Source organism: Dromiciops gliroides, chromosome 4 (assembly GCF_019393635.1).
Source record: "Dromiciops gliroides isolate mDroGli1 chromosome 4, mDroGli1.pri, whole genome shotgun sequence".
NCBI classification, from domain to species: domain Eukaryota; kingdom Metazoa; phylum Chordata; class Mammalia; order Microbiotheria; family Microbiotheriidae; genus Dromiciops; species Dromiciops gliroides.
In genome coordinates this window covers 151,398,624-151,425,011 of record NC_057864.1, presented here as the reverse complement: position 1 = coordinate 151,425,011, position 26,388 = coordinate 151,398,624, and the positions used below count along the sequence as shown (strand labels likewise).

Genomic DNA, 26,388 nt, shown 5'->3' with positions numbered 1-26,388 from the left:
CATGTATAATCCTCTCCTGTTCTATAATGTACATGAAGATGCTCATATTAGTTGGTGCTTGTTAAGTTCAGAATAAAAAAAAAATGAAGGAAAAAAAAAAAGACAAGCCTTTACTCAGGTTTGCCTGGAATGTATAGTACATGAAGGGAAATAATGTGAAAGTCATCGGTATTTTATCTTAGAGGCAATAGGAGACTGCGGGTGGTTTTTAAGTAGAGAAGTGATGGGGCCTGACCTGTGTCTTAGGAAGATCATTTTGACAGCTGTGTGGATGGTGGATTGAAAAAGGAAGAGACTGGAAGAAGGGAGATAAATTAGAAGGCTATTACAATAGTCTAGATGACAGGCTAAGAGAACCTCGACTAGGATAGTAGCTTTAAAAGGGGAGAGGAGTTTAGGAGAAGTGAGGAAGAGGGATAGACGTATAGAAGATTATTAACAGGAAGGAATTTCAAAGTTTGAGGTCATAAAGATATCAATATTAGAGGATGGTGAGATTTTAGGTATCGCCAGTGCTGTGGGTGGCTGAGATCGAGTGAAAGTGAAGGTGAAGTAAGTTGAGAAGGTGGATGTAGGACACCTGAGTCCAAAGCAATGGGAAGTGCATGTGTCTTGTGAGGTAAGGCTCTGCTTCTGGAATGTTGACTGTAACACTTCCCCTGAAAGCCAAAATTTAGTCTCCAAAAAAGTATTATTCTGCTCTTTAGTAAAGAGAATGGATTTGGATAAGATAAATGAATTTGCTTTGTATTTCTCAGAAAAGAAAATTAGGGATGAAGACTTCTGGGATTCTTTCTTTAATACTTCAAGGATATGTAGTCTTATTGGGGTGGCTACTCTGTCCACTGACTTACATCAAAACCTCTCTCCATGACTTAATATGTGGTCTCCAAGGGTAGCAGATATTCAAAGATCATTACCCTCCAGACAGCCTATTGATGAGATTCTCCAGACTTAGCTAGGATGATCCCTGGATAACAGACATGTAGTCTATCACCATTTAAAGGTCTTTGAGCTTGGTAGGCATTTCTCAGACCCTGGAAGCCACCAGCATGGCATAGCCCAAGATCTTAATCCCACCACAATGAGGCATTAGTGGAAAAATGAAGTGGAGGGATGGGCTCTAATAAAGTAATATCGGTGTTTTTTACTTTACAGAATGACTTGCCTTCTTTTCATTCTGTTCTTACAGGGCCTATTTGTTTACACAGCACCCATTCCTCAAGGCTCCCTATGAAGGGTGTTTAAGTAATAGTCATTTCAGGAGTACTGAAACAATGACAGTGAGTGGGAAGTATGTAAAAACAGGGAGGAAGAGGGAGAAAAGAATTAGTTGCTACACAATGGGGGAAAAAAGATTAGCAAGGGCAAAGAACAGTGAAATCAGGCATTAATTAGACTAAGCACTAAAAGCAAGCAGTCTGTTGCTTCACAAAGGCTGTGAACACTTTTACTGGTCACAAGCCTGGGCAGCCAACCCAAAGTAGGAAAATTTCTGTTAAACTATGAAGCAGAAACAATAGCTTCAAGTAAAACCCTTCTGTTTCTCCCCGATCCTTAATTAGTAAAAAACAAAACAAAACAAAAAACCAAATGTAGATCCTTTAATAGACCAATGGATAGATGAAGTAGTTAGGCCCTACTGACCTCTCTGGACCTCATTTTCTTTATCTGTAAAATGAAGATTTGGACTAGATGAGTTGTAAGCTCCCTTCTAATTCTGAATCTATAATCATTAAATATTAGATGGATTAGAAGAATGAAGAGGGCAGAAGAGGAAGAAAAAAAAGAGAAGTTATAGGGCTTTTACAAAGAAACAAACAAGGGACTTCACTGGGATTTGACAAGAGCCCGAAATAAGGTCATGGCCATGTGAGTAGAGAAAAAGGGGAGGGAGTCTCTGTGTATCCACACTGGAATATTAAGACAACTGTCCTTTCTTCTTCTCATTGGGGTTTTTCTCAGTGTGTATTTAGGATTTCATTCTTCAGAGATTTCCATTCTTCCTGGACTGACTTCGCCTATAAAATTTGTGGTTCTGTTATTCTGATTCTGTGAATTCCAACGTGAGCTCATCATGATATGGTTTAGACACAATACTGTAGCATGGAATTATTTAGGTACTGCAAGCAGGAGAAAGGGGATACGAATTTGTGAAGCTCCTACTATGTGCCAGGCACTGTGCTAAGTGCTTGACAAACATTATTTCATTTGAGCCTCAAAACTACCCTAATATGTAGGTGCTGAAGGGTGAATGTTCCAGTTCTCCAAAAAGGGAAGAGAGTGATGCCCTCAAATTACAGGCTGGTAAGCTTGATATCAATTTCTGGTAAAATTTTAGAATGTGTTATTAAAGGGATGGTTGGTAACCAACTAGAAAAGGAAGTAATGATCATAAAGAGCTACCATATGTTTATTAAGAACAGATCATGGGGCAGCTAGGTGGCAAAGTGGATAAAGCACTAGCCCTGGATTTAGGAGAACCTGAGTTCAAATCCAGCTTCAGATTCTTGACACTTACTAGCTATGTGACCCTGGGTGAGTCACTTAACCCTCGTTGCCCTGCAAAAAAAGAAAAGAAACAAAAAAAGAAAAAAGAAAAAAAAAAACAGATCATGCAAGGCTATTTCCTTTTCCTGACATAATTAATAGTCATCAACATTATCAAGTAATTATGTAATGCTTTGAAGTCTGCAAAGTACTTCATTTACATTACTTCATTTGAGCGGTTAAATTGGAAGACTGAGAAATGATGTGGATATTGTTTACCTAGATTTTTACAAAGCCTTTGATAAATCTCCCTAGCTACTCTTGCAAAAAGACAGAGAAATGTGGGCTAAAATGATAGTACAATTAGATGGATTTGGAAGTGTTTGATTGGCTCTGCCATTTTATCAATGACTTGGATGAAGAGAAAGATGGCGTATTAGCAAATTTGCAGATGATAAAAAAAAATGGGGAGGGACAGCTAACACCCTGAATAATAAAGACACAATCCCCAAAGTTTCTGACAGATTGTTGCACTGAGTTAAATTTAAGATGAATTTCGGTAGGGACAAATGTAAAGCCTGAATGCAAATGAGTTAAAAAAATCAGGACAAGAAAGGCCTGGTTAGATAGTCATTTGAAAAAGATCTAGGGGTCAAGAGACTCAATATAAGTCGAGAATGTGATATGGAAACTGAGAAAGCAAATGTCATCTTGGGCTGCACTGAGAACAAAGAAGTGATGATGCTGTTGTGTTGGTCACTTGTCTTCAGTCTGAGACGATGCATTATAGGAAGGATTGTGATAAGCTTGTCATCCAAAGGATGACAAACAAGATGGTCAAGAGTCTTGAATCCTGCCATATGTCACATTAGGACTGTTACAAAGATATTTAACCTGGCAAAGAGAACCATTAAAGGTGTCTGATAGTTGTCTTCTAGTATCTGGAGGGCTGCCATATGTTAAGAGGGATTTGACTTTTTCTTTTTGATCCTGAAAAGACTATTAGTTGAAAAGAAACAGATTTAGACTTAATGTAAGAAAAATAAAATTTCCTCACAATTAGATCTCCCTCCCTCCCCTTAATACAGGTACTCAAGCAAATGCTGAATGTCCATTTGTTGGGTTATGTGGTATTGGAAATTGTTTTTCAGGCACAGGTTGAACTGAGGTCCCTTCTGACTCTGAAATTCTGTGATACTGAAGAAAATCTATTTGTGAAGAACCATCATTGGATTAAAAGATCCACAGAAAAGGGATGATAAGAGATTCTGTAAAACTATGACTCAAAAGAAAATGAAACCCCAAACTTGATAAAGTGCATACCTGGTGACTAGGGAATCTACAGGTTGAAAAACAAATGTTCAGAAATGAATAATGACTATGGAATTTCTGAATCTATTTTACCTAACATTTGTTATTCCACAGAGAAAATAATTTGAAAAGAAATGGCTATTAAAGATATATTTTAAGCTTCCAGAGGAAGTTTCCTACAGCTTTGAGAACTACTTCAAGAAGCTAGAAACCATGGGATATTTCCTTCTTACGGGATACACTTGAGTTTCTATAGGGCCTCAGATTTTACTTTTTCTCCTCGTTATAGTGTATAGAAGAATATCCCAAAGATTGATATAACAATATCTTCAAGGCTGGTGCTATTTTTAAAGTGAGTATTTTTTTTTGTTGGCCAAAAGGGCAGGAAGGGTAAGGTGGGGAAAAGGCTCTTAGTTTCTAAAGCTACAGCAAAGGACATTTAATATTTCCAGGAGATATGCTGTTAAATGATCAATTATGCAGGTAGGCAGACAGATTGTTTTGTATAAGGCAGTGTAAACCATCAAGTGACACTTCAGCTCTACTGAAGAAGACCAGAAATAATCTTTGAAACAAGAGTGAGGTAAACACATGTAAAGACTAGAGGAGATACAATGTATTATAGCTTGCTTTGACTCTTCTCTAAACCAGAGGCAAGGCATGAAGAAAAATGTCTCATCTTGTTTTATAGAGATGTCAAAGGCTGTCCCTTTGTGTCTAACTGTGGCTGCTTTATGTTTAGGATTGGGACGGGGAGACTGAGGGAGAAAAGGGTGATCTTCCCCAATGTATCTTATTAAATTTAAACTGATTAATTTATTTGGATCAATTGACTGATCTTATTACTTCTAGAGTCAATCCTCAACTCTCCCGAGTTTAACTTTCATGACTTATAGCATTCGTGTACTTTTACTAGTAGCCTCATTTTCACTTTAGTGTGGGCAACCTCACACATTCATGGCTATGTGCAGTACAGAAAAAAATAAGAGGTGTTATATGTGCAAGTCTGTGGAGTGATTGGTATCTTACTGGGTATTTCACCAGTCTTGTTCATTCTACCCTTGTAGAGTGAAGAACTCCTCATGCACTTACTGTAAATTTTTATTGTTTGCCTTTAAAACTCAAAGTTTTGTGTTGTAGTAATGCCCCTCGAAACATAGTATAAGTCCTTTGGGCTCTAAGTCCAAGCATGCAAAGTAAAGTCAGTGATGCGGCTTAAGGAGAAAATAAAGGTGTTATATAAACTTCCTGCCAAAATAGTCAATGATAGCCTAATCAACTGGCTGGCTAGAGATATTGAGGCTGCCAATCTTCAAGGTTGAACATCAATTTGCCTTTGCTATGCTCCCATACTCCTAGACCCTTAAGGATCCCAAACAGCATAATGTCACTGATGGATTATTTTAAGCTTGTGCATCCTTCACCATCTCCAACACTATCCACCAGCTATGAAGGACAGAGCATTATAGACCTTGCCATTCTTGGCATCTTCCAACAGCAGTGATTAAAGTCCCAGCAACCTCTCCCTTGGTTTTCAGAGGGTGCCCAAGGTAGACAAATTTACAGCAGTATAGCACACAGCACAATGCCCTCACGCTGCTATCTGACATAGTGGAAGGTAAGATTCAAGTTAAAAAAGGTTTTAGTTTTATGAATTTTATTTAGCATAGAGTATTTATGATAATGTAGATTTCATGTGTTATATATGAATATTGCCTGAAATCAGTAATTCTTTTATTAAGATGTAAACACAGAAAGTCACTGAATTCTGGGGAATTATTAGTGAGAAAAAATGTTTTGCATGTTACCAATTTTATTTTGTGTATTGCATTTTATGGGTTACAGTGTTAGGAAAAGTGCATATTATCAGAATTAATGTTTTTTAAATAAAGAATTCTATGCAGAATAGTGTATTTTCAGGAATCTCTAGTGAAGATTACAGTTTTGGGTGGCAATGTGAACTTGACCTCCTATTTCCCATAGGTTCAATTTATTAACACTTTTTTTTTTCTTTTTAACCTTTGTGCCATTTTCTAGGAACATTATCCTGTGAAAGTTGGGAACTGACCATATAATGTTTTGGTGCCCTTTTTTGGTCCTGTTTTAACTTATTTTTGGAATAAGGAAAATGGCATACTTCTTAATTGTTCCCTCATCTGGCAACCATGTAAGTGGGGCACCACAGGTAGAAATACTGTCCATCTCTGCAACTTAATTCAAGCATACATATATAGTTATCCCTTCCACATTTCGACTTTCCCCATTGGGGTTTCACTCTATCTTGGTTCAGCATAAGAAATCAAATGGGAATTTTTTCAGAGTTTTGCAGAAGCCAGCAATTGTCTGCCAGCAGACAACACAGAAAAAATTTAGAAACTCAGAAATGCATAAAATATGTGTAGAGTATTATATAATATCAACATATTTATCTTTTAATACCATAATAATTCAGTCTTTTTCTCTGGTATGAAGGGAGGGCCAAAAAATTTTACACAAATTTTCAAGATCACCTGGCAGGGAGGTGTACCCCTAACTCTCTAGATGTGGAAGAAAATGAACCTCTGCCTGCCAACCCACCGATCATGATTGGCATTCCCAGTCCCCGGCAAAGCCCATTAGAATAAGAATAACTTCTTCACACAGAGATAGATAAGGACCTCTTTGGCTGTCTTTAACATTCTTATAGGCAGTAAAAGAATCTGCTCACAGATTGTCCCAACAGGGGAATCCATCACTGCAAGCAAATGCTTTTAAAATAGCCGGTCCACTCTGAATCTTCTACATCAAATTCTTCTTCACAAACTATTCACAGCAGAAAGAGGAAAGTTGTATTAGTGGGTAAACTAACTGAAATGATCCCACAGTAGGAGTGAAAGCCCATCTTCCAGAATTTAATGAGCAATGCTCTAAGAGGACAAGAATAGGCTTCATTCTTGCACACTGGGGTGTGTGTGTGTGTGTGTGTGTGTGTGGTGAGACGAAAACAAGCATCTGACAGCAAAAACCTCATCTCTTTCCAATTTCTTAGTATTTGGTGGTTGTGTGGTCGGCTGGGAATGCAGTTTCCATCCCTCATGAGTTCTACTAGCAACAAATATAACAAATACTCTACTCTCCTAACTTTCCAGGTACGACTAAGTTATGTCAACAACTCAAGATCAACAACTAAACTTTAAAAAGTGAAAAACTTCCAGAGGAAATGATGACTTAAGTAGAAGAGAGAGAGTCACAAGACCAAATCCTTTTTGAAATGGTTCTCTGATTCTAGACAAATTATTCAACCCCTGTGACTCAACTTCCCTATGGCTTTATGGGAATATTGTAAAGGTCAATTACCTCACAGCAATAAACATTCTCTGTGCTCTTTGGTGAGAAGGGCTCTCTAGATACAAGATAGTGGACATTAGCAATACCTGGCCCATGGTAAACATTCAACCTGTGGACTCCTCTGCTGATGCACTGATATTACCTATATACTTAATATAAGTTGACTGCAAAGAAGGTTCCAATCAGCTTGATGAAGATTGTTTTGACTTTGGAGAGATATTTAGGCAGAAGGGAGTCTTTTCTTTTGTCCTAGACTATCTGTGTCACTTTTAAAAATATATTTTCAGTATATACAATAGATCAAAGAGAAAAGACTAGTTTAGAAGTGGACCCAATCTTATATTTAAAATTTATGAGACCTTGAACATGGAGCCAGAACTAGGAGTGGGCACCAATAATGAAATATACAAGAAGGCATGAGAGGTATTTTTTAGGATTTATGTAAATATATATGTATGTATATACCCATATCATATATTATACATACACATACATATGTTTGTTTGTTTGTTTTTGCGGGGCAATAGGGTTAAGTGACTTGCCCAGGGTCACACAGCTGTTAAGTGTCAAGTGTCTGAGGCCAGATTTCAACTCAGGTACTCCTGAATCCAGGGCCGGTGCTTTATCCACTGTGCCACCTAGCCAACCCCATACACATACATATGTAAAAAAGGGTATATGTCATTAATAAATACAAACATTTTATGCACATTTCGAATGCCCCCAAGTTCCACTTTCTATAGCACGTGGGACTATATTTTATGATGTCAAGTTGAATGGGTAACAATGAAAGCTCATGGCCTCTGGTAGACAATAATACACAAGGGATGCAGTTATCAACCTTTGCTTAGAATGCAAAATGACTTTTCCAGGCTCTTTTATTCTTAATCATCTCTAAAATAACAGAGGGATAAGCCCAGTGGTATATCGGTACTCCCAAGGTGGTAAAAGTGGAAGGCCTCTTGTCTGTTGTGTTTGGTAGGGTCCCTGGGAGAATTTATGGGAAAATATGGACAAAAGTTGCATGAGAAAGCAAGTCTTGGAAAAGTTGCAATCCATATCACAGATAACAGCCACCTCAAAGTAACCAAAGTCAAGGCTAAAGTACAATGTGAATAAAAAATTTGCTAATGATACTGATTAGGACTACCTGTTAATTATATAAGCTGTGCAGACCTAAAGGCAAACACTCATCTATAAGCTATCTCCTTTTAGTAAGAAGAGACAAAATGCAATGGTGACATGTCATTGGGTGTGGCACCTGAGGGTTGTGACCTATGAAAGAGTGATTTTCAAGAAAGCTTGTCTGAGGATTAGTCATATCCTACAAGATTTCATTAAGGTGATAGGAGCAAAAGTTTTAAGTGAACAATTACAGGTAGACTCAAAGTCCCCTTGGGATGTATGGTAGCCCCCTAGGTCACAAATGCTATCTGGGGTAGCCCACCCCTGCTCAACATCACTAAAGATTAGATCTTAGGAAAAAGACAGATATTCACTCTTATGTAATTCATTCATTTATTTAAATTTTAAATGCCTCCTACGTAGGGTCACAGAGTTGGGCACAACTGAAATGACTCAACAATAACAGCAACATGTAGTGGGGAAGAAAGATAAATATGACAGAGTCCCTAAACTCCATATTATTTGTTTCTGACAAAGAGAAGAGCAGCAGATACTCTACTATTCTCATAACCTGGGAATCCCACAATCATGTTCCACTTCCATCACATGCCATTCTTATTACTTATCATAGGCATGGTTTGGTAGGGGCAAGAAAATGGAGGAGCAAAGCTCATTTGTCAGACAGATCTAATAAACTCAACACAATACTAAGACTCTGAAAGCTTCATGGCTCTTTGATGAAGTCAAAGACAGCATTTAAATTAATTAAAGCAAATCATTTCAACTTTCTTCTCACTTTATTGCTCCATTTTCTCCTTGCCCATCTCAGCCAACAGATATAAAGTCAACGGACAGTTATGAAGGATTGTGGAGGGGGCAGTTAGGTGGCGAAGTAGATAAAGCACCGGCCCTGGATTCAGGAGGACCTGAGTTCAAATCTGACCTCAGACACTTGACATTTATTAGCTGTGTGACCCTGGGCAAGTCACTTAACCCTCACTGCCCCGCAAGATAGATAGATAGATAGATAGATAGATAGATAGATAGACAGACAGACAGACAGATAGACAGACAGACAGATCTTTTTCCGTAGGCCTTTCACATTCCTAGAAATAAAAAATTAAATCCTGTAGTATTTACCTATAACCAAACCATTACTTAAGACTGGCTGAGGTTATAGTGAAAAATTTTTCTTGGCTCCGAGGATATTTATTTTTCTTGGGTTACAATGAGAAGTTTGTATTATTTCAACCCCAACAATCCTCTTAATCCTGATCAGTCATTCTTTTGAAAACAATTTACATCAATGATGACATTCAATCTAAAGTAAATAATACTAGCCCAATACTTAAATGTCCTTAAAAAAAAATTCCTAGTCATTTAAAAAAAAAAAAACAAGCACCCTTTTTGTCTATGTCTCTCTTTGTCTTTTCTTTTCCAATCTCCCTCTCCTCCCCCACCATGATTTTGATCCCTAGATCCTCATACTCAGTCAATACTGGGCACTGTGCTAAGAACTAGGGAGAAAAAGAAAGGCAAAAACTATACTTGCCTTTAAGGAGCTCACATTCTAAAGGGCAAAATGTTGTTGTTTAATCATTTCCGTCATGTCAGACTTTCTGTGACCCCATTTGGGGTTTTTGTGGCCAAGATCCTGGAGTTGTTTGCCATTTCCTTCTCCAGCTCATTTTACAGATAAAGAAACTGAGGCAAACAGGCCTACGATCACAGAGCTAGTAAGTGTCTGAGACCAGATTTGAACTCAGGAAGATGTCTTCCCAACTCCAGGTCTAGCACTCTATCCACTGTGCCACCTGGCTGCCCACCATATGAACAACATATAATGCAAAGCACAGGATCAGGAGAAGGGACTTTCATGGACAAGGGCAATCAGACCAGTGTAATGAGACTTAAGAAGGCATAGAGGGGGAAAGAAAGGCATGGAATAGACAAGTTGTAAAGGAGTTTAAATGCCAAACAGGGAAGTTTTATGATCCTAGAGGTCATAGGGAACCACTGGAGATTAATGAGTACCTGACTACATTTTAAGAAAATTACTTTGACAGATGAGGGGGAATATTGGATCAGTTTGGATTATAATTAAAAAGACACATTCAAAAGTTGGTCAAAATATATTCTTTTAAAGACGAAGCAAAATAAAATAATAAAACTGTATAAAGGCAAAATTTCTACTCTTGGTTTAAAAGTCATCCCTTCAGTAGAAGCCAATTAATTGACATGGACAGAGATTGTTTTGTTCTAAGATTTATCTCTTTAACAGGGGATAAATTTAAGGCAATGTTATTGTCTTGAGAGTAATATTTCAGTTTCAGACATTTTAAAAAATGTATCCAACAAAGCAATTCATTTACAAAAGATGAAGAATGGAAAAAAGGAAAAAAACCTACAACTCCACCACATTTTTTTTTTATGTTTGAGAAGAAATACATTCCCTTCCCAATTATTTTTCTAAAAGATTTAATAATGTAAATGAAAAGTTTTGCTGGAAAAAGAAGAAAACTAGGTAATAAGGTAAGTTTGCTCCTCCCCAAGTTTCTTTTATTTCATTTATGTAAATAAAACCTCCAAGTAAATAATCTTAGGCTCCTTTCAGTAGACAGAGTAGAGTGACAATTCATCAATGCTCCAAGTTGTCCATGATTTCCTCTATACTTCAACTTTTTTGTCAAAAGTGTTTCCAACAAAAACACTCAGGGAATCAAGATTCTGGAAAATGGAGAGACACAGAAGAAGAAAATGCTCAGCCACTTAAACCATACCTGTCCTGTTCTCCCCAAAGGACCTACAATATAGAGCTTTTTTCTTCACCTTACCTCAACACCTTTTTTTCCCAGGGCATTGAGGGTTAAGTGACTTGCCCAGGGTCACACAGCTAGTAAATGTCAAGTGTCTGAGGCTGCATTTGAACTCAGGTCCTCCTGAATCCAGGGTCCGTACTTTATCCACTGTGCCACCTAGATGCCCCTACCTCAGCACTTCTTAAAGGCATTTCTGTGGGTACGATCTGTTCCCAAAGTTTTAAGACACTATGATCTAATTCACTTGAACAGATGCCAAGTTGGCTGGGTTCCTTTTATGCTCACTATTCTCTAGTCAACTTGAGCTGTTTACTAACCTCTCCTAAATATGAACTACATTGTCCTGACTTCTTACCTTATCTCACAATGTTCTTCCCCTCAAATTCCCATTCCTCAATTTCCATTTACCAGAATTTTGACCCAATCCTTTAAATGCCACCTCTCCTACGAAAATTTCCCTGATCCTTTGCCCAGCTAAGTCTTCTTAACTCTTACAGTACTTTTTCTGAACCTCTCTTTGAGTACTTATCACACTATCTACCTTGTGTTAAAGTCTTTTTCTACACATCTTCTCTCTAGCAATGACATGCACATGGGCATTCAATAAATGTTTGTCAAATTGCTCTATCAGTGATGTCCCTTGTAGCTCTGAAATTCTAGGACTATGAATTTATGGCCACAAAATGTAAGATATAGTAGGAATATAACAATAATACACCTAACCAATTAGGCAAGTGCTAGTTCTGTTTCTGAACTAACTATAAAGAGGTTCCATGGTATTCAGCAGAAAAGATGAAGGGTCATTAATCACTATTTTCTTTTCTTTCCTTCTTTCTTTCTTTCTTTTTTTTTTTTGCAGGGCAATGAGGGTTAAGTGACTTGCCCAGGGTCACACAGCTATTAAGTATCAAGTGTCTAAGGCTGGATTTGAATTCAGGTCTTCCTGAATCCAGGGCCAGTGCTTTATCCACTTTGCTACCTAGCTGCCCCACCCAGTGTGCCACTTAGCAGCCCCATTAATCACTATTTTCATAGTTATATATTGACCACATACACTACAAATAGGGTATATGTTTAGAAGTGTTATTTTATATTTTTTTTTACCATCAGTGGGGAAGGATTTACTGATCTATCCATAATCTCTCTCTTGCTCTCTCTTGTAAGACATGTCAACTAGGGTCATAGGTACTACTTATGGCCATGAAAGAAAGCAAAACTAATTGGTCTACATGGAAATTAAACACTATGACTTTAGTGGCAATAATACTGTGTTCTAGTTATTTCAGCATTCATAGTTTAAATAGCTATAAATGTAGTCTCTTCTATGCAAATTAGTGTAATTTAATTAATTTGAAAGAGATGAATACTGAAAAAAAAACAACCCGCAAACTCCACCACTATTGTTATTTTTTGAGGAGAAACACATTCAGGGCAGCTAGGTGGTGCAGTGGATAGAGCACCGGCCCTGGAGGCAGGAGTACCTGAGTTCAAATCCGGCCTCAGACACTTAACACTTACTAGCTGTGTGACCCTGGGCAAGTCACTTAACCCCAACTGCCTCACTAAAAGAGAGAGAGAGAGAGAGAGAGAGAGAGAGAGAGAGAGAGAGAGAGAGAGAGAGAGAAGAAACACATTATCTTCTCAGTTACTTTTCTAAAGGATTTAGTTAAATTGGAAAGAATAATGGGTTTTGAGTCATGGAATAACAGTTTAAATCCTGGTTCTGCCAATTCTTACTTGACTGACCTCTGGCAAGTCACTTAATTCCTCTGGGCCTTAGTTTGCTCACCTGTAATAGGAGTAAGATGGATCAAGTGACTTCTAAGATCCCATCCAGCTCAAAATCTCTGATCCTAAAATGAACTCATCTTATAAGAAACACTCTAGGACCTTCATACAATAAATCAGACCAACCAACAATCTGGAATTGTGGGTCTACTATGTGACCAAAATACTCATGGTGAATGACATTTATATAAGAACACACCAGACCTAGCCAAATCTGAGAACCAAAGAAATAGCACTAAGGGCTAGCATCAGAATCTAAGAAGACCAAAAGAATGATGACCTTTAAGAATAAAGAAAACCAAAAAAACATGACATGCACATCAATTTCATCAGGTAAGAAAAGAACACTAACTTCTGAGGCAGGGTAGTAGAGTAGATCTTAACCACTGACCTAAAAATAAGCAGACAATCTATTTACTTAATAGTTGGAACCACCACTAATTGGTTATGTGACATTGGTAAAATCATCTAGTCTCTTCTAATCTTAGTTTCCAAGTCTATAAAACAGAGATTCTAATACCTGCCCTGCCTACTTGATGAATGCACTTTGGAAACTTTTCTAAAGCACTATAAAATATTATTATTGTTATTGTTGACAGTAGCCAAATAAACCAAGGCACTCCCCACCAAAATACTTTTTGAGGTAGAGTGCATATACCAAACAGTCTCCTTGATTCCAGTCTCTCTCTTCTCTCCAATGCATCAGCCAGCCTTGGGTGGTTATCACATTGCAGAATATTCACCAACCATAAACAAGCCCCATTACACATCAAACAACCAAAAAAAAAAAACTAACTAAAATGGATTACTCTATACCTGCTGAAAATGAAACATAATCTTTTGGATGATACCAAAATGCTACCTCAGGATCTATTCCCTTGGGTCCTAAGATTGCATATATTCACAAGGAAAGCAATAGATGGGTAATGCAAGCAAGAAAATGCCCATATAATTATAAATTGGGGTTAGGAATGCTATCCAAAAATGCCATCACTAGGACTGGTCTCTAGAAATAACTAAATTCTTTTAATTCAAACATAACGCTGCCAAATTAATGATCCTATAATGTAGGTTTGAGCATGTCACTCCTCTGCTAAGAAAAAAAAAAAAACTTCAGTGGTTCCCTAGTGTTTCTTGGATAAAATATAAATCTCCATGGCCTGATAACCCATTCCCCTATTTCCAGGGAAGTCTTAAAAAATCTCAAAGGTATTTCTGAAATGTTTCTAAATAGCATGTTCTAGGGTCTCTTGAGATTTGGCTTTAGAAGTTCTTCCTAATGTCTAGCCCAGATGTTTTCTGATTCCATTTTAAATTTATTTCTTTTTAAGCCATCCTTGGTGGAAACAAAGTGGCAGCACAGGATCCCTTCTTATACATAAAGTCTCCAAGTAAGCTGTTTTCATTTCCACACTAAATAACCCCAATTCTCAGTCTTTCCCCATATATCTTATTTTTTCACTTTTAAACCAAAGAATAAAAATGAGGGTTCAACCCATAGAAGTATCTGCTTTCTACAAGGAGAACATCATAATCACACCTCTAATATAATTACTGCATTAATCCCTTCCTCTTTCTTAAATTCCTCAGACTAACTCTTAACACTTCCTGTCTTACCACAAGTGGAGATCTGAATCTCCCTGGACAATCATTTAAACTTACAAAGTCATGATTGAGCCAACACTAAGGGCAGGGTAAGGCACAGAAACGATTTTTCTAAAGGCAGGTCAAAGACTAACAGCAGCAGCTGAGTTAGACTTCCTCCTGGGACTTGTAGAAGAAAATTCAAACAGGTAAGTTGGCCCTTCACTAAGAGGGGGAAACTTGCCTTTCACATCATTTGTCTCAAATTCACTGTCTGTGGCTTGTTAATTGGGTTTAATTAAGATCACTTCATTTTGCTTTATGGTGGAAAGAAAGCCTACCTAATCAAATAAACATGGGCGACAGCCAAGTTTCTCCCTCAACACTTGCAAATGAGCATGCCACAATATCTGGAAGGAAAATTTAAAACCTTTTAAAATTCACTCTGATGTGATGGTGACTGTAATACTCAAACTCTGTCGAAGGGAAAGAGCTAAGTATTTCAAAAACATTGAGGATAAAAAGGAATTAAAAAACAACCAACCTGAGGCACTCAGGAATTTGAACAAGAGTCTAGAAACTTAAAAGCAAAGAGTCCCCAACTGTGTTGTGTCAAAAACTTATTTAAGCAAGTAGGTAGTACTGGGGATAGTACAATGGGCCTGAAGTCAGGAAGACCTGAATTCAAATCTGGCCTCACACATTTACTAGTTGTTCACCCCTGGGCAAGTCACTTAACCGCTACCTGCCTCAGTTTCCTCAATTGTAAAATGGAGATGATCAGAGCACCTACCTCCCAGGGTTATTGTGAGGGTCAAATGTGATAACATATGTAAAGTGCTTAGCATAGTATCTGGCACATCCCAAGCGCTACATCAATTCTAGCTATTATAATTATGTTATTTTAGTATTAGTGAGTCGAGCTGAATTGAAATGGTACATTCTTCTCACTTGCTGACTGAAAGCTAGAGGAAAGCATGGTCAAAAACCATGGGGAATCTTAGCCCTCAGACACCAATTTTTTTTGGGGGGGTTGTTTTTTGCAAGGCAATGGTGGTTAAGTGACTTGCCCAGGGTCACACAGCTAGTAAGTGTCAAGTGTCTGAGGCCAGATTTGAACTCAGGTACTCCTGAATCCAGGGCCGGTGCTTTATCCACTGTGCCACCTAGCTGCCCCCTAGACACCAATTTTTAATCTTGATGGGATTTAAACCCCATATTTAATTATCAGTCAATCATTAATCAATATCATTAGTATTTTTAAAGCCAGAGCCTCTGTGCAAGCCTTAGCTACTATTCTCCTGACTGCATGCTGCACTTTTAGGAACTGCATTGATTTTTTCGGGATGTAAAGGTTCTGTTTAATAAGTCAGAACACTTTAGGGGTACCCTAGTGGTTTGCTGGTAACTGTAGGAATGGGTCTAGTTAATGGATGAGTCTGTCTCAAAAATAATTCATGATTCCGAATACTAAACTGAGACAATTCACCAGTCTGGATAAAGGAGTCCTACGAAATGCATGCTATCTCTCCCAACAGGTTATACACATGCACTCGTACCATTTAGCTTAAAGCTAATAAAACACAGACCTACACAGTGAGACACACATATACTTTTTGTTCCCCATTACCAGTGAAGAGCCGCTAATACTCAGCAAATTCTGGTCAGGAGAGCTGAGATATTTCAGGGCCATATAGATAGCATGTGCCACAGGCAAGATTTGAAAGCAGTTCTTCCTAACTCTAAGGCTGGCTTTCTATTTGCTATAGCACACTGCCCCTAATATTTTATTATATAAGAGGCATCTCAGTGACACAGGGGGTAGAAAGCTAGACATGGAATCAGGAAGATCCGATTTCAAATCTAGCCTCAGAAACTGCATAGCTTAGTGACTTTGGGCAAGTCACTTAAATGCTGGCTGCCTCAGTTTCCTTATCTATAAAATGGGCATAACAATAGCACTTACTTTCCAAGATTGTTGTGAGGATAAATAAGATATCATTTCTAAAATGCTTTGCCAAAATTGTTGTTGTTGTTTGTCCTTCATTCTCAAAGAGGACCATGACACATCAAGGTGATTTCATGACTTGCAGAAAATTGGATTTAAGTGAGGAAGGGTTGTGCAAGGTCACCAGCTTCACTCTCTCCTTCCAGAGCCATCTGGGTCCAGTGGCAAGATATACATCAGAACAACTAATCTTTGCAAAGATTAAAACACTAGATAAATGCTAGCTATTGCTGTTATTCTATACATTTCAATCACAGGATTCTAGGCATATAGAAAATATCTAAGATGTCTAGTTCAGCCCCTTCATTTCATAGATGGGGAAAAGACTCAGACAGATTGGTGTTATAGCTTTGTCCACAATCACAAAGGTAGGTAAGTAGCAGAATCAGGATTTACAACCTGGTCCTCTGACTCCAAGGCTAGGGTTCTTTCCATTCTACCATTCTGTGAAGTCTAGATGGAGAGAGAAATAAATGGAATCCTAAAGAAGTCATCTTAGAGTTTTTCAGTCATGCCTGACTCTTCACAACCCCATTTGGGGTTTTCTTGGCAAAGATACTGAAGTGGTTTGCCATTTCTTCTCCATTCATTTTACAGATGAGGAAACTGAGGCACATAGGATTAAATGACCTGACCAGGGTCACACTGCTAGTAAGCGTCTAAGGCCAGATTTTTGAACTCAGGAAGATGACTCTTGCTGACTCGAGGCCCAGCACTCTATCTACTGCATCACCTCACTGCTCAGAGGTAACTGGAATCTATATTGTGTTAATAAACAGTAATAGACAAATTCCCCTCCCACCCCCGGGGCACTAACACACTCCTTTAACTCTTCCTCTCACCACCACTTTCCTAGTGTCTGAGCAACCCTGCAAAGGACTGAGGTAAACTTGACTTCTGACCTGCTAGGTGTTGAGGTCCTCACAGACACATGTTAATTGTGCCTACTGGATATTTCAGCACTTTTAGCAGAGAAAGAAGGCAAGTCAACTAATCAATCTGTCTGGATTTTCTTTTCCTCATCTATAAAATGAGGGGGCTGGACTATCTGATATCTTAGATATTTTCCATATGCCTACAATGCATACAATAATACTAAATAATACAATACTACAATACTACTAATACTACAATAATACTAAAATGCATACAATAATAACATTTGAATAGTGTTTTAATGTCTGCAAAGAACTTTAGACATATTATCTTAGTTATTCTCACAATAAAAGGATAGTAAGAGAATGGTGATGCAAACAAAACTAATGTAATCAAGATTATAAGGGAAGCAGAAAACAGGGAAAGAACTTTTGAAGCAAGTATCTCTGACAAAGGCCTCATTTCTCAATTATATAGAGAACTGAGTCAAATTTATAAAAATATAAGTCACTCGGAGCAGCTAGGTGGCGCAAAAAAAAAAAGTCATTCCCCAATTGATAAATGGGCAAAGGATATGAGCAGGCAGTTTTCAGACAAAGAAATCAAAGAAATCTATAATCATATGAAAAAATGCTCTCGATCACTATTGATCAGAGGAATGCAAATTAAAAAACTCTGAAGTATCACCTCACACCTATCAGAATGGAATATATGACAAAAAAAGGAAAATACTGGATGTTGGAAAACTGGGGTGCTAATTCACTGTTGGTGGAGTTGTGAAAAGAACCAACCATTTTGGAGAACAATTTAGAACTGTGCCCAAAAGGCTATAGAACTGTACATACCCTTTGATCCAGCAATACCACTGCTAGATTTATATCTCTAAGACATCCCAAAAAAAAGAGAAAAGGACCTATCTGTATAAAAATATTTATAGCAGCTCTTTTTGCTGTGACTAAGAATTGGAAATCAAAGGAATGTCCATCAATTGGAGAATAGCTAAACAAGCTGTGGTATATGATGGTGATGGAATATTATTGTGCTGTAAGAAATGACAAGCAGGATGATTTCAGAAAGACCTGGAAAGACTTGTACGAACTGATATATAGTGAATGGAGCAGAACCAAGAGAATGTTGTACACAGAGACAGCAATATTGTTTGATGAAGAACTAAGAATGATTTGACTATTCTCAGCAATACAATGATCTAAAACAATCCCAAAGGACTCATGATGAAGCATACTATCCAACTCCAAAAAAAGAACTGATGTTGATTGAACATAGATGGAAGCATGGTATTTTTCACTTTCTTTCATTTTTATTCAAGTTTTCTTGTACAAAATGACTAATATGGTAATGTTTTACATAACTACACATGCATAACCCACATAGGCTTGCTTACCGCCTCAGGAACGGGGGAGGAGAGGAGGGAGGGAAGGAGAGATAAAATTTGGAACTCAAAACTACAAATAAAAATGTTTATTATTGAAAAAAAGAGAATAGTGATGATTATATTCTCAATAAAGACTGTTTACAAAATGAAAACAACTCAGGTGTACATTAACTGATGACATAACCATAGGTCGATTCATCTTGATTTTCTTACCTGCCATCACTGAAACAACAGGGAGAAGTAAAGTGCGTTCCCCAAATCAAAATACCTCATGAAACCAAGAGCTAGTCCAGTCACCTTGGAACCAAGAATTTCCTAGTTCACAGAGAAGGCTACAGAAGCAGTTTCTATAATAGAAAGAACTCCTATCTAACCCCTAATCTAATCCCTTAAAAAGCAACAGTCCTCATCCCTCAATCTGAAGTCAGAATTAGTCACTGAGGACACCCCTTTCATACTTTAAATCAAGGACTTCTTTGGGCAAAAACCACCAACCAGAGTTTAAGGGAATAGGATGGAGTGAACGTCTAAATACAACCAGGAATTAAAATTCTTTACCTGTTTAACAATGTTGAAATCCACTTCAACATACCCAAGGACCCAAGCTTAACTTGGATATAAGTTACCTGAGGAAGCCTCAAACCCTGCACCCTTAGACCAAAAGTCTTCATAGAATCAAAAAGGAAACAAGAGGAAAGAATCATTTACAGCATTATGAACACGGAACACTTCTAATTCTAACTGACTGCAAACTTACAATGACAATAACTAACATTTATAGAGCTAAAATTTGTAAAGCCCTCCACATATGTTATTTCATTTAACTGTTACAATCACCCTGGGATTTAAGTACTGGATTGTATCATCCCCATTTTATAGATCAGGTAACTGAGGCTGAGCAAAGTTAAGTGATTTGTCCAGAGCCACACAACTAGCAAGTGTCAGAGGCAAGATTTGAATTCATTTGTCTCTTAATTCCAAAACCCTTGACCTTACATCATAGTGCCTCTCTAACTTAAGAAATAAGAATTCAGTTTCTTCCTAATATGAGGTTGCTGGCAAAGGGGGAGTCTTGATTTGCTTGAGAATGTGTTTTAAAATCTTTGCAAAACTACAGATTAACAGACTATGAATTTCTATTGCCTCTTTAGAAATCTAGGTTTCAATCTGGCCACTCATGTATGAGATACACAAAATTTAAAGGACTAAAACCAAATTTCAATTACTCCCATGCAAAAGGAGGGCTCCAAGCCCCATGTCTCAGAATCCTTCCCAGCTAATGAAATATGGAACAAACATTCACCTTCCCAGGTAGGGGAGTGCTTGCAAAAATATCCAAGAACCATAGTATCGAGAACTGCACAAGGAAGCAATGGGCACATCCTTTGGAAATAAGAAAGTCTAACTTTGACATTGAGCTCAATACTCACTGATCATGTCTGGTGTCAGGTATGTTTCTATCCATTCGCAACTTGTCACTTTCCACTTGGTTGAATTTGTTACGGGCATATGGGTCTTGACCAGATCGTACCATAGTGACTCCAACATAAGCTTCCTGATTGAAGTCTTGCCACCGAACCTTCCCTACAGATAGCAGAGCAAGGAATGGGGAGAAAGCAAAGGTTAAATAAAGCTTCTCAAAACAGCTTACAAAAGCAATGTTTTAACCTAAGGAATCACATCCAGGATTTCTTATTACTGCCATACTTTCAGAATAGAATATTAAAAACATACATAATATATACTTTCAGAGTAGAATATTTTTATATACTTTTATGTATGTATATATGCATATACACATACACACATATACATATATACGCATATATACATACACATACACATGCATATATATACATATATACATATACATATATACACACACATATATATAAACAGAAAACATCCCAGTAGAAGCACATATCCATCAGTGCAAGACTGCATAGATGTGTATCTTGGGGGAAAATTGAATAGCAACAATTTCTAAACTAAAACTATATTACTAGACTTAAGGTCTACATGATATCTTGCTATTTCTGCCCCATAAAAAAGGACAGTTTAGGGGGCACAGCATGGCACAGTAGAAAAAGAGCCATTTTCATAACGGGCAGACCCGGTTTCAAGTCTATCAATGTAACCCCAAGCAAGTTACTTAACCTCACAATGCTCTCAATTTAAGAGCATTGCTCTGAGCAGCTCCCAAGACTATAATTTCCAGGGAAGATGACAATCTGCATTGGTAGAGGTAGTTCTCCATTCCAGTGAAATTACAGATCCAGTCCTGATGCAGGCCCTCATCACCTACTATTGTAACAGTCGGCTGGTTGGCCTTCTCTCCCTCTCCAATCCATTCTCCACTCAGGTATCAAAGGGATCTTCTTCAAGTGAAGGTCTGACCATTTCAGCCCCCTAAATAATAAACTCTAGGCTCCCTATCACCTCCAAGACCAAATACAAAATCCTGTTTGGCATCGAAAGTCTTTCATAACCTGCTCCCACAATCCCACCTATGCAGTCTTAATAACTTACACTTTCTCATGGTTATAAATGTGTTCACTGGCTGTACCTCACACCTGGAATACTATCCCCTCATCTATGCTCCCTGGCTTCCTTCAAGTCCCAGCTAAAATCTCACCTTCTACAGGAAACTTTTCCCCATCTTCCTTAATTCTAATGGCTTCCCTCTGTTTATTATTTCTAATTTATCCAAAATATATCTTGTTTATACATAGCTGTTTGCATGTTTTCTCTCTATTAGACTGTGAACTCCTTGAGAGCAGGTACTGTCCAATGGCTCTCTATCTCTAGTGCTTAGCGCGATGCCTGACACACAGTAGGCAGATAATAAATGTTTATTGACAATGCTGGAAGGGTTGTGGGATGACAGGTATTTTATACATTCTCAGTAGAGCTGTAGAAGGGATTAATCATTTTGGAAAGAAATTTGGAATTATGCAAATAAAGTGATTAAAATGTCCATAATCTTTGAAACAGAGACTTCATTAGTGGACTTATACTCCAAAGAAGCCAATGATAGAGTCTCATATGAACTGATTCAAAGTGAAGTACGCAGAATCAGGAAAACATTGTACAGACCAACAACAATGTTGTAAGGATAATCAAGTGTGAAAGACTTAGCTATTCTGATCAAGATAATGATCCAAGACAATTCCAAAGGAGCCACAATGAAAAATGCTATCCACATCCTGAGTGATGAACTCTGAGTTCTGATTGAAACATACTTTTTCCACTTTATTTTTCTTGTTTTGTGTGTGTAGGGGTGAGAGAGAGAGAGAGTATGTTTCTTTCACAACATGGCTAATGTAGAAATGTTTTGAATGATTTCATATATATAATTGTGAATATGAAAATAAATGTGAATATTAGAGTTTTAAAAATTTCATTTGAGAAATATTTAATGAACTTTTAAAAAATGTTTAAGGAAGTCACTGATAAGGAGAAAGTTCCTATATACACCAAAATATTAATAGCAGCACTTTTTGTGATATACAAAGAAATGGAAACAAAGTAGATGCTTATTAACTAAGGAATGGCTAAATAAACTGTGGTATATGAATGTAATGGCGCATTACTGTGCTATAAAAAATGATGGATACGATAACTATAGAAAAGCATGGAAAAATCTACATGAACTGATGCAGAGTGAAGTAAGCAAGCCAAGAAAACAATATGTACAACGACAACAATGTAAGTAGAAAGAACAACCACATATACACAATCAAAAATGAATGTAGAAAAATTATAAAGAACAAGCATGACTTGAATGAAGAGGTATGAGAGCATGTTCCCCAAGCACCCCTTTGGGGAGGTGAGAGCTCCACAGAAAACACTGCACATGTTTTCTGGCTTTTTGCAATGCATTGATTGGTTGAGATAATTTGCCCTCCTCTTTTCCTTTCCTTTTTTGTTTCTAAGAATACATTTTGTCATATGATTTATGGAATAGCTCACTGGGAAAGGGAAAGAAGAGAGATACTATGGAAAACTATGATGACATAAAAAAGCAAAAGATATCAATAAAACTTATAAAAATGTTGATTGTTCATATATCTCCTCCATTGATTTTATGTAATCTATCCTGTATATAATTAGTTTGCATACAATTGAATAAGACCACTCTTCTATTAGTCTGTGAGCTTCTAAAGGGCTAGATTTTACCTTTCTTTCCATCTCTAGGGCTTAGCACTGAGCCTAGGACATAGAATATGCTTAATAAGTGTTCATTGACTGATAGTTCCTCTCCCTATTCTAAAAAGAACACTAATGTTATTGGTTCCATACCACATTTTTAAGGATTATAAAAATGCTGGATAATTTTAAATCATGAAAGGTATAGTTTTGGGGGGAAAAAAAGAGAAGCAAAAAGCATTATTCGATTGAATGAGAAAATTATCAGAGTTTGAAAGTAATTATTTTAACATAGAAATAAATACTCAGAGAACATTGTGGTGCTCAAATCATACCACACTGAGAAAACATTCAGGAAGATATTTCTTATAATTGCCTATGTGGCACGGAGGATAGAGGCTTGGCTATGGAGACAGGAAGATGTGTTAGAATCTGGCTTCAGCTACAAATAGCTGCAGATCTCTGGGCAAACCAATTAACCTCCACTTTCCTCAGCTATAAAATGGGGATTATCATATCTATGGCACTTACCTCCCAGAGCTATGAGGATTAAATGAGACTCTGTATATAAAGCACTTGGCAAACCTTAAACACAAAGTCAATTTTTATTATTAACCTTTGTAATGATTGTAATGACACCACCTGCTGGAGATTTACTGTAGAAAAGCTCTGCCATGAGGAGAAGGCCTCTGAGGGCAAGCCATGTGGTCAAGGTCCTTAGCCTGACATTTGCTCGTGGGTACTGTCTATCAAGGCTACCAGCCAATCAACTTGAGGGGCCTCCCATTTCTGGGAGGAGGACATGAAGTAGGAAGTGGACGCTGCCAGAGGGGCTCTGTCTCTTTTTGGTTCCTGACCTCGCCATGGTGGGTTGAATGATAGGGTCCCTTAGAAATAGTTATATTTTTACCTTTCTCTCTGATCCTAATGCTCTTTAATAAATACTTAAACACTTAAATACTCTTGCTAAAGCTTATAATTTATTGGCAACCACTCATTAGATTTTAGATAGTATAGCTAGAATTTTAGCCCTTACACCTTCCCTGGGCTTGATGAATGGTGATAATGATAACAGCTAACATTAATACAGCATTTACTATTTACCATTCACTGTGCTAAGCACTTCACAATTATAATCTCATTTTGATCATCATCATAACTCTAGGAGGTAGATGGATATTATTATCCTCATTTTATAGAAGAAGAAACTGAAGTTGTCCAGAATCACACAGATGTTCCTGATGTAGAATTTGAACTCACATCTTCCTGACTCCAGGAAGCTCTCCATCCACTATGCAACCTGGCTGCCCAATAAGGAGTCTCATTGAATTCCATCATAGCTGATTGCATAGGAAATGGAATTGATGAGATTCATTAGACACACTGAGGCTTCTCTCCTCCTTGTTATACTGTGAGGTCAGTTATATCATTCCAGAGCAGGAGGTAATGTACCTCTATGATTTGAGAAACACCATAAAATTTTATCTGATCTGGGATCTCTTCCCCTACTCCAGTATAGAAATTATTACCATCAGTTTATACGCACTACCGCACTGTTGTAGTAGGGTGTTCATAAATTGTTTGTCTAATTTCCTCTGCCTCACCTTTTGTTTTTACAAAAATTGGACTTGGAAAACTGAATGATGCTGAAAAAAAGTTATTGAAGTCCACAGCAGGTCATGGGTTAAAATGTTACTTTAGAAGAAAGGAGAAAGCCAGGGATAGGTCTGGCTCTCTCACATTAATCCTCTAGTCTTAATACAATTAGCTACCTGTCACATATCCAGGGCCTGATCAAAGGGAACATAGAATAGGTAAGAGTAAGGAGAAGAGAAGGAGCAAAAGAATGGGTGTGTGTGGAGAAGTCAGTCCAGAAGATAGGATTATTGGGAGGGATACGGAGGAAGCCGTAAAGCTATGAGATATCTGGACTGAAAAAGAAGAGAATGAGGTAGAAGAGAGGGGAAAAAGGAAAATTAGAAGGGAAGATATACAAGCACTAAAGTCTGGACTGTAACTCCTTAGCACAGGGACCATATCTCATTTATCTTTATATATCATTGTATATCCCCTAGCATTTAGTACAGTCTAATACTCACAATAAGAACTAAATAAATGTTTGTTGAAGAAAAACATAGCAATTTCACTTAGGGCAGGCCCACACTGTGAAAAGTTCTTTTACATCCAAGGGATACATTCTCACTGCAAGAGCTTGTTATGAGCTATCCCACATTTCTAAAGTATGTCCCTTCTATCACCTTAAATCTTAAAAACAAGACAAAACAAAAAAACAACCACCAAAAAAAACCCAAACCCTTCTTCTACTAAGCTTTTCCCAGTTTAGCAGGGATTGACCTCAAATATATTATTTTTAGTACTATCCCTCTAATTTATCATCTTATCTATCCCACTGTTGCCAAAACAGTTGTACTATCATATGTATAATGTTCTAGGGTCTACACTGTGTTTATATACCTGCTTTATATAGAATGAAAGTCAATATTCTGGCTAATATCAGCAGTAGCTAACTAAATTTCACATTATCTGTCTTATGTTGACTTTCAAAGAACAAAAAGGTAAGACTCATACAATTAAATACCAATTACATCTATTTAATAACACCAAATTATCCAGAAGGATGCTATGAATTTTGGATTGTTTTAAGGTCACCTCTCTAGAGCTAAGTTGTAAGAACAGTTGGCTACTGTTGACATGAGCCAGAATTTAGATTTTAAAGGAAGCTCATGTTATGCATATGTTTACATTAAGTACTATATTTTCTTCTAATTGTGACAGCCCATTAACACAACATGAGCTCCCATGTACTAAATACTCAATAAATACTGGTGGTTGGTCATGCTGGAAATGCACCCTTTAAAGTATTTTAAATTTAGTCTTTACAATTTGTTAGTAACTTTTAAAAAAAATCTTGGTTCAATATTAAAAAAGAGCTAATGAAACCTGCATAGGGCAAATTTGATTTATGAAAACAAATCTTCCATGCTTCTTTCTTTCTTTTAAACATTCCAAATAAAGGCTGCCTATGAAAAAGGAGGGCAGCTAGATGGTACGGTGGACAGAGTGTCTGGTTTGGAGTCAGGAAGACATGAGTTTACATCTTGCCTTAGACACTTACTAGCTGTATGACCCTGGGCAAAGGTTTGGGGTTTTTTGTGGGGTTTTTTTGCTTCAATTTCCTCAGTTTGCCTCAGTTTCCTCATCTGTAAAATGAGCTGGAGAAAGAAATGGTAGGAAAACCCCAAATAGGGGTTACAGAGAATTGGATTTAACTGAAACAACTCAACAACAACAATGAAAAAGGTATGTGTTCATGTATATACACATGTAATATATGTGTATTTGCACACACACATCAATATTTCAGAGTTAGAAGATTGGAGCTTTGAGATCATATAATACATAATTCTCAAAATGTGGTCTGTGGACATCTGAAAGGTCCCTGAGACCTTTTCAAGGAGTCAGTGACGCCAGAACTCTTTTTAGAATAATGCTAAGAT

At 37.4% G+C, this 26,388-nt stretch overlaps 1 protein-coding gene across 1 annotated transcript in view; it reads right to left on the bottom strand.

The window, feature by feature from the left end:
- The window catches only part of GALNT2 (polypeptide N-acetylgalactosaminyltransferase 2), a 265,587-nt gene that overhangs the window by 73,287 nt on the left and 165,912 nt on the right, over positions 1-26,388 (bottom strand). The window contains exon 3 of the mRNA XM_044002872.1: positions 20,152-20,305. Coding sequence (XP_043858807.1) covers positions 20,152-20,305 — 154 coding nt within the window. The remainder of the gene's footprint in view (positions 1-20,151; positions 20,306-26,388) is intronic.